The sequence below is a fragment of the Piliocolobus tephrosceles genome, chromosome 14 (assembly GCF_002776525.5).
Source record: "Piliocolobus tephrosceles isolate RC106 chromosome 14, ASM277652v3, whole genome shotgun sequence".
NCBI lineage: Eukaryota > Metazoa > Chordata > Mammalia > Primates > Cercopithecidae > Piliocolobus > Piliocolobus tephrosceles.
The window spans coordinates 86089326-86098462 of record NC_045447.1 but is presented as its reverse complement, the minus strand read 5'-3'; the positions used below and the strand labels follow the sequence as shown (position 1 = coordinate 86098462).

The 9137-nt window shown below is 41.8% G+C and overlaps 1 protein-coding gene across 1 annotated transcript in view; it reads left to right on the top strand.

Annotated features, from left to right (window-relative positions):
- C14H9orf57 (chromosome 14 C9orf57 homolog) overlaps positions 1 to 8361 on the top strand; it is a 17871-nt gene extending 9510 nt beyond the window's left edge. Inside the window, exons 3-4 of the mRNA XM_031934009.1 lie at positions 4140 to 4262; positions 8237 to 8361. Of these exons, the coding sequence (XP_031789869.1) occupies positions 4140 to 4262; positions 8237 to 8361 (248 nt within the window). The remainder of the gene's footprint in view (positions 1 to 4139; positions 4263 to 8236) is intronic.
- Positions 8362 to 9137: the final 776 nt, after the last annotated feature.

Below are 9137 nucleotides of genomic sequence, written 5' to 3'. Positions count from 1 at the left end.
AAAAAAAAAAAAAAAAAAAAAATATATATATATATATATATAGTGCACAATAGAGTTCTGATTACCCCTTGCAGAGAGGGCAGCAAGAAACTCAAATTGTACAGCTTAGGTCTCTGCTGCATTTGAAGTCCTCATACTGTTCTATAAAGAATGTGGAAGGAAGCATATGTGTAGATGAAAAATCATAAGAAAACATCTTGTGTCTTGGATGTCATAAGAAAATAATTCAGGGGTTGCATTAATTTTGCTGGACACAAGAAAGAGGTATGGGCAAAAGAAGAAAATTCAGCATAAAGAGAAATTTTGTTGTTGGTACTTACCTGGTTTGCAGGACTGCCCATGAAGTAAGGGGTGGTTATTTTAAAGGATCACATCATCATGATTTATATGTTTAAATATATGTATATATGAATTATAGGCTGGGTGCAGTGGCTCATGTCTGTAATCTCAACACTTTGGGAGGGCCAAGGGGAGTGGATCACCTGAGATCAGGAGTTCAAGACCAGCCTGGCCAACATGGTGAAACCCCATCTCTACTAAAAAATACAAAAATTAGCCAGGAATGGTGGCATGTGCCTGTAATCCTAGCTACTCAGGAGGCTGAGACAGGAGAATCTCTTGAACCCATGAGGCAGAGGTTTCAGAGAGCAGAAATTGCGCCACTGTAGTCCAGCCTGGGCAACAGAGTGAGGCTCCATCTCCTCCCCACCCCCCCCAATATATATATATACACACACACACACATATATATGAATTATAGTATGCATTTAAATAATTATGTATATAATAGATCTTTCTCAGCTAATAAAGTAATAAAGAGAATAGCACACTTCAGAATTAAACACTTAAGGAAATACTTCATTTTACATTTAACCTGAAGGATTAAACTTAGTTGCCAAATTGGAATATATTATGTAGTAGATACGTTAATAAAATCAACAGTAAATGTTCAAACCAAAAGAGACTGGAAGAAAGAAAATGGGATCCAGGAACATATTTGTAAGTAAGCAGAAAACTGAACAATGACAGCAAAAAGGCCTAGAAGTTAAGGCATCATCTTCAGCCATAGTGAAGCATGTCAAGGTTTCAGGAAGGAGAAGGCTATGGTTGTTGGGTGTGGAATCAGAAAGACAGACAGTTTGAGAGGAGGGGAGAGAAACTGCAACAGATCTCACCCAGGAAAACAGTCCAGGGGCCTTGGGCAAGAAGGACACTGATCCGATATCACATGAGCTCTCCGCCTCAGGGGGCCTCTTGCACCAAAGGTCTGAGTAACGTGATGAGTATCTAAGGGCAAGTTGTGAGATTGAGTGATCATACATTCAGGAGGTAAACTTACTCCCGGATGACCTGAAGAAACAGCAAGCCTAGTATTCCAGGCAGGCAATTGATCCTGATCCAAGAAGAGCCACGACCTCCAGTATGAAGAGGGTGACCAGAAAGTTTGGGATATGCAAAAGGTAGGGAGCTCCAGGGAGGTAGTGCACTTGCTGAGAACAGGGACTTAGATTCCAACAGACTATTTTTCACTCTCTCCCACTTACCCAAGCTATTAAAGCCTCAGTTTTCTTTTATGTGAAATGCAGACATCTATAATACCTACCTGAAATGTATACTTTGGGAAATAATTGGGCTTATGAATGTAAATGGCTTAGTAGAGTCCTTGTTATGTATAAGCTCCATTCTTTAAAAATATTTGTTGATTGGCCAGGCACAGTGGTTCACGCCTGTAATCCCAGCACTTTGGGAGGCCGAGGCGGGTGGATCAGATCTGAGATCAGGAGTTCAAGACCAGCCTGACCAACATGGAGAAACCCCATCTCTACTAAAAATACAAAATTAGCTGGGCATGGTGGTGCATGCCTGTAATCCTAGCTACTGGGGAGGCTGAGGCAGGAGAATTGTTTAAACCCGGGAGGCAGAGGTTGCGGTGAGCCAAGATCATGCCATTACACTCCAGCCTGGGCAACAAGAGCAAAAAACTCTGTTTCAAAAAAAAAAATGTTGATTGATCATTGATTCTGAATGGAAAGTCTGTCATGCTTAGTGGCAGAACCAATGTGAAATTTCCCAAGTGTCTTTAGATGAGGTTGAGCCTGGGGAAAATCATCAACAAAGGTTAATTAGCCTCATCAGCCAGACTGTTTTCTATTAAAAATGTTCTCCTCTATCTCCCAACCTGGCAGAGGGAGATATAAAACACATTGCAGAAAACATCTGGTAAATCCTTCTTTGGGGTCACCAGTGAACAGGAGTGACATGGCAGTGGTCATTATATAGTGGAAGATGGAAACTGTGAGCACTCAGAGAAATTCTGGCTCAATTTCAAAAGTCTTTTGACAGTCTGAGCTGTTTTTAATGATGCTCAGTTCTCTATCACTGGCCAAAGCTCCTTGCTTCTGAAAGAAAGATCCCTAAGTTAGGCCAGGCGCAGTGGCTCACGCCTGTAATCCTAACACTTTGGGAGGCTGAGGTGGGTGGATTGCCTGAGCTCAGGAGTTTGAGACCAGCCTGGGCAACACAGTGAAACCCCATTTCTACTAAAATACAAAAAATGAGCTGGGCGTGGTGGCAGGCGCCTGTAGTCCCAGCTACTTGGGAGGCTGAGGCAGGAGAATTGCTTGAACCGGAGAGGCGGAGGTTGCAGTGAGACGAACGAGATCGCACCACTGCACTCCAGCCTGGGCAAAAGAGAGAGACTCTGTCTCTAAAAAAAAGAAAGATCCCTGAATTGGAAGAATCACAGATTCACAAGCATTGGTCTAGATGTTGAGAGCTAAATCATAGCCCCTCAGCTATTTCTGCATATCTAAAATACAAATTATCAAGCACCACCTTTCATAGATTCTAATTCAGGTTTTGGGGGGCTCTGGGAATCTGTGTGTTTATTTAATCTGCTTAAATAAATCTGATGCACAGTAGAATTTGGAAAACAATCTTCTAATGTCTTTCAACCTTACCAATATTGACCAGTTCAAGAATCTCTGTGCTATTTCTGCATAAACAAAATGAATAACATTTTTGAGCCACTGAGTTTGAGTATGGAAGATAACCAATATGTAAACATTAATGAAGTGATAAATATTCATGAAGAACCGACTATATGTAATGTGCTACCTTAGGCATTGAAATTAAGCCTTAACAGTGAATATGTAGCTGAAATTAAGTTTTCTGGTAAAATAAATTTGGTGTGATTTAATTAAGCACTGAGGAACTGAATGAATTTTAACCAGCTGAGTTGTTGAGATCACGTGGGCTCCTGTCTGATTACCACAGTTCAAGGTGCTTCCAATTCATAAATATAGCCTATGCTTCGAAATTTCCCTCATTAAATTCTCAAAATAAAAAATAATTTTAGCCTGGTGTCGTGGCTCACACCTGTAATCCCAGCACTTTGGGAGTCCGAGGCGGGTAGATCACCTGAGGTAGGAGTTTGAGATCAGCCTAACCAATATGGTGAAACCCCGTCTCTACTGAAAATACAAAAAATTAGCCGGGCGTGGTGGCATGTGCCTGTAATCCCAGCTACTCGGGAGGTTGAGGCAGGAGAATCGCTTGAACCCGAGAGGTGGAGGTTGCAGTGAGCTGAGATCACGCCGTTTCTCTCTAGCCTGGGCAACAAGAGTGAAATTCCATCTCAAAAAAAAAATAATAATAATAATTTACGTAAGGTTTTAGAATTTTTAAAGTATTGCTTACTTCCTGGGCACAATGGCCTACACCTGTAATCCCAGCACTTTGGAAGGCCGAAGCAGAGGGACCAGCCTGGGCAACATAGCGAAACCCCGTCTCCCCACTAAACATACAAAAAGCTGGACACGGTGGGTGTGTGCCTGTAGTCCCAGTTACCTGAGAGGCTGAAGTGGGAGGATCACTCTCTTGAGCCCGGGAAGCAGAGGTTGCAGTGAGCTGAGATTGCGCCACTGCACTCCAGCTTGGGTAACAGGAGTACAACCCTGTCTCAAAAAAAAAAAATATATATATATATATACACACACACACACACACATATATACACACACACACACACATATATATGAAGTCAAAAATCATTACTTTATTGTTTTGATCTCTCTTCCTTCCTCTTTTTCTCTCTCATATCACTACTTTCTCCTTATTTTTCTGCCCCTGACTTGGAGATGTTGGAGGTTTGATTTGCAGAGCATGCAATCTTGCAGTCCCCTTCCATGGATGTCTTTTAGACTTGGGAACCTGCCAGACAAAACCTGCTCAGTACTGTAAAAAAGTGGTCCACGTTAAAGGTAAGTGTTGACACTTTAAAAATTTTAATTAAAATAAGTACGGGAAAACGCTTATCACAACAAACTTTCATATGCCAGATGCTACACTAAGGGCTTTACCAGGGCTGCATACACCAACAAAACAATGAAAAGAGCTGGATGGATCTTGTCACTATCCCCATTTTAAAGATGAGAAATCTGAGACACGAACGATTAAGTAATTTGCACGGTTACACAGCTAATGAGTCTTATAGACAAGATTCAAATGTAAGTACTTTGACTCTAGAGTACACATTCCTAATAATCTACATACTGTCTCATTCACACCACTCGCGTCCTCACAAAAAAGTAAAACACAATTTTCAGAGCCCTTTTAAACTTTGGCCCTGTGTACCAGTTGCATGCCCATGAAGCTGGCCTTCTCCAAAACATAAAAATCCAAATAATGAAACATCAGAAGAAAATACTGGGAAAAATTTTAAGTTTGAAAGAAAGGAGGTTAGCTAGGTATGGTAGCACATACCTGTAACAGTCCCAGCTACTGGGGAGGCTAGGTGGGAGGATCACCTGAGCCCAGGACTTTGAGGCCACAGTGAGCTGTGATCACGCCACAGAACTCTAGCCTGAACCATGGAGTGAGACCATGTCTTGAAAAAAAAAAAAAAAGAGAGAGAGAGAGAAAAGAAAGAAAGCAAGAGAGAAAGAGAGAGAGAGAGAAAGGAAGGAAGGGAGGGAGGGAGGGAGGCTCTTTAACATCCAAAATCCAGACCCAGCACAGTGACTGCCTATAATCCTAGCACTTTAGAAGGCAGAGGTGGGTGGACTGCTTGACCTCAGGAGTTCAAGACCAACCTGGGCAACATGGAGAAGCCTTGTCTCTACAAAAAATAATACAAAAATTAGTCGGGCATGGTGGCTCGCACCTGTATTCCTGGTTACTCAGTATGGAGATTGAGGCAGGAAACTTGCTTGAGCCCAGGAGGCGGAGGTTGCAGTGAGCCAAGATTGAACCACTGCACTCCAGCCTGGGTGACAGAGTAAGACACTGTCAAAAAAAGGAAAAAAAAAATCCTAAACCCCAAAGTTGTAAAGGAAATAATGAATACATTTGAATATATGAATATTTTAACATTTATAAAATGTGTGATAATTCCAAAATGTAAAAGATAAGGAATTAACTGGGTGAAAATATAAGAAATATAGATAACAGGGAAAAGATATTAATATTTATCCAGAATAAAAAACTTCAAAAACAATTTTAAAAAGCAATCAAGAGTAAATACCTTATTAAAGGAAGTATGAAGGCAATTCTCAGAAGAATAAATATAAGTAACCTACAAATATAAAAGCCTGCTCAACTTTGTTAATAAAAATCAAGGAAATGCAAATTATGAAAACAATATAATATTTTTAACCCATCAGATTGGTAAAAAAATGAAAGTTTTATTATATCAGGAGTTAGTGACAGTATGGGGAAATGGGAATGCTCATGCATTTTCAATGACAGCTTAGATTGGTTCAGCATCTTTTTAGACAATTTGTTTATTTCCATTAAAATTTTAAATAAACACAGCCTTCGACAAAGCAATTCTATTTCTTGGTATCTACTGCAGAAAAATATTTACATTTTAACACATGTATCAAGGTTATCATTGCAGCATTACATTTAATAGTAAAGTAATATAACTGACCTAAATGGGCTAGACGTGGTGGCTCATGCCTGTAATCCCAGCACTTTGTGAGGCCAAGGCGAGCAGATCACCTGAAGTGGGGAGTTCGAGACCAGTCTGACCAACATGGAGAAATCCCATCTCTACTAAAAATACAAAATTAGCCAGGTATGGTGGCTGTAATCCCAGCTATCCGGGGAGCTTAGGCAGGAGAATCGCTTGAACCCAGGAGGCGGAGGTTGCGGTGAGCCAAGATGGTGCCATTGCACTCCAGCCTGGGCAACAAAAGTGAACGCCATCTGAAAAAAAAAAAAAGAAAGAAAGAAATGACCTAAATGTTCATCTATAGGGAACCATTCATTAAACTGTGTTATATGCAGGCCATTGAGTGCTATGCAACACTCAGAATGAACTAGATCCCTTTGTTAACATGGAGAATCTCTAAAACATATTGAGTGGGAAAAAATTCAGTTGCCAGTAAGTACGGTCAGTATACCACCGATCAATAAAAATCCACAAAACAATTTTTCTGTGGAATTGGAAGGAAAGAACAAAAATTAGAGGCAATCAAAGTTAGTTTGGAGAGAGGGTAAGAATCATGGGGTCACATCGCAAGGTGTTTTGGTATTAAGAGGGTTACTTGAGTTCTGTTCAGTCTTTCTAGTCTAAGTCCCCTCTCTAAGGTCAGTTCTCCCATCTGCTAGTCACAGCCCGTTCTTTATGGAATGGGAAAGATATCCAGACCCCCTGGGCCCGTGAGATGTTGGCTCTTCTCTTCCTGAATGTGGCCAGAGTCATCTAGCCAGACGGACACCAAAATTAGGATTAAAATACTCTATGTATAAGAAAGAGCCTGGAAGCTTATTCAACAAAATATTAACAATAGTTCTTGATGGGTCGAAGGCCTGGAATGACTACAATGTTGGGATGGGCAGTTTCCTAATTTGGGAATTTTGCCATTTACACTGATGCAAAACAAACAACTGAACTTCATGCTTTTGATAGTTTTATCAATAGGGTTTCTCAACTTTTGCACTATTGACATTTTGGGCAGGTGAATTCTTTGCAACGGTACTGTAGGATGTACAGCAGCATCGTAGCTTCTACCCACTAGATGCCAAGAGCACCTGCAACCCCACTCTGCTGCCCCTACCAGTTCTGATAATAACAATGTCTCTGGGTATTACCTGATGTCCTGGGAAAGGGAGAGCAAAATCATCCCCAGCTGAGAAACCACTGTTTTGTCCAAGTTTCCAATCATGACGTTTTGCTTTGGGGAATTGCTCCTTTTGTCCTCCTACCTACAACTGAAGCTGGGGTGGTAGACTTATATGTCCCGACCTGCAGGACAGTCGACACAGACCCTGGAAGGGGAGTGGGAATGGAGGAGACAAGAAAACACGAGAAACTGAGACAAGACAAATAGCCTGATCAAGTCTCGTTTAATGGTGGCGGTGCAATGCCTTATATAGGCTGGCAGGGGAAGAGGTTGGGCCAGGGCGGTGCGGGGGGGCCGGGTGTTCTCAAATTACAATTGCGCATGCGCCGTTAATTGGTCTTTTTCCCGGGCACGGAATTGCGCCTGCGCTGTAGGCTGCATCTCTTCCTGGGCGCGAAAAAGTTTGCGCGTGCGCGGGAACAGTTTAGGCGCGCGCAGGAAAAGTTTAGGCGCGCGCGGGAAAGGTTGTTAATGAAGAACCCGGAAATGTGCCATCTTGTCTCTGCTTTGCGGAGATCAGGCAACAGAGGTCGGCTAATTCCGGGCCTCATGGCTCCGGACACTTACAGGATGTTACTGTCACTTATTTTGTACTTGTGTGCATTTTTTGTATTTTCTACAGTGAACATGCATTACTTCTTTAATCGGGGAAGGATTAAGTGAGGTTATACATACGCCTCCATTTCTGAGAGGCACTTAACACATCTAAAGGATGCTTCTGTACATTCAGCCCTTTGAAAAACTCACGACCTGGGTAAAACTGAGGGATGATTATCAGGAAGCTTCAAAACAGCTAGCACTTCAGAAATTCTACATAGTCAATGGCAATTGCGTGGCTTTTATAATCTGAGTTTGAAAGCTTTTTTGTTTTACGATTTCAAAGCTTGTGTATGCAATGTACCCAACTACAATACTCTTAAGTGGGAGCTCTTAAAGGTAAAATAATGAAATGAACCATTCTTAATGGTGGACATGCTAGATTCGTATCTTGATAAAACTAAAGTTTTTGCTTAGTATTCTTTTTAACCTATTAGTTATCTGCAGCATCTGAGGTCACATAGGTTGCACCTCCCAAGAAATTTCCTTACCTCTTTTCTCTCCGTCAGGTGGCATTGAATGGTATTCAGTTAAAGGCTGCACAAAGAACGTAACAGAGTGCTTCGAGAGAACTAACAAACTGCATGAACTTGTATCCACTCACTGCTGCCATAGTCCTTTGTGTAATTTCTGAGTCAGTGGCCCATATCTAAAATGCCTGGCAGATCAATCAGTCTCGAAGCCTGACCTGGCTATCACAAAATGATGGCTACTGTCAATTAGCCCACTTCAGAAACCTCAGACCCTTGTAGGTGGAAGGAGTTTTGGTCTGAAATTGACTTTGGTTTTCAGTATTCCCGATGTCTCCCCCACCACCTCCAACTCATCTGAGAAATATCCCTTTCAACACCATTTCTCTCCTCTCCTCCTTCTGTTTAATTTACCTTCCTACCACAAGGCTACAAAGAAGCGAAAATGTTAGTGGTTCTCCAAGTCAAACTGTGCGCACCTCACCTCTAACTACTTTTATTTCCTCAAATAAAATCCTACAAAATATGGTTACAAATGTTTCACAACACGGCAAGTGACCTGAGAATATTCCTTTGGTTTCCAAAGCAAACTGCCTTGCCCCTTTGGGGTGGTTTACGGTATAGAAGAAACTGATTTAACATATACTATAGGAAAAAGAAAAAAAATAAGCCATAAATCAGCAAACCGGGCCTGTGGGGAAAGGATGAAAAGCATGAACCCAAACAGGAAAGGGCTGAGGCAAGTGGTAGGGCTGGCCCTTATTTCTTCCATCTCCCTCAGAGTTTATCCAAATTTTTTTTTTTTTTTTTTTTTTTTTGAGACGGAGTCTCGCTCTATCGCCCAGGCTGGAGTGCAGTGGCTGGATCTCGGCTCACTGCAAGCTCCGCCTCCCGGGCTCCCGCCATTCTCCTGCCTCAGCCTCCAGAGTAGCTGGGACTA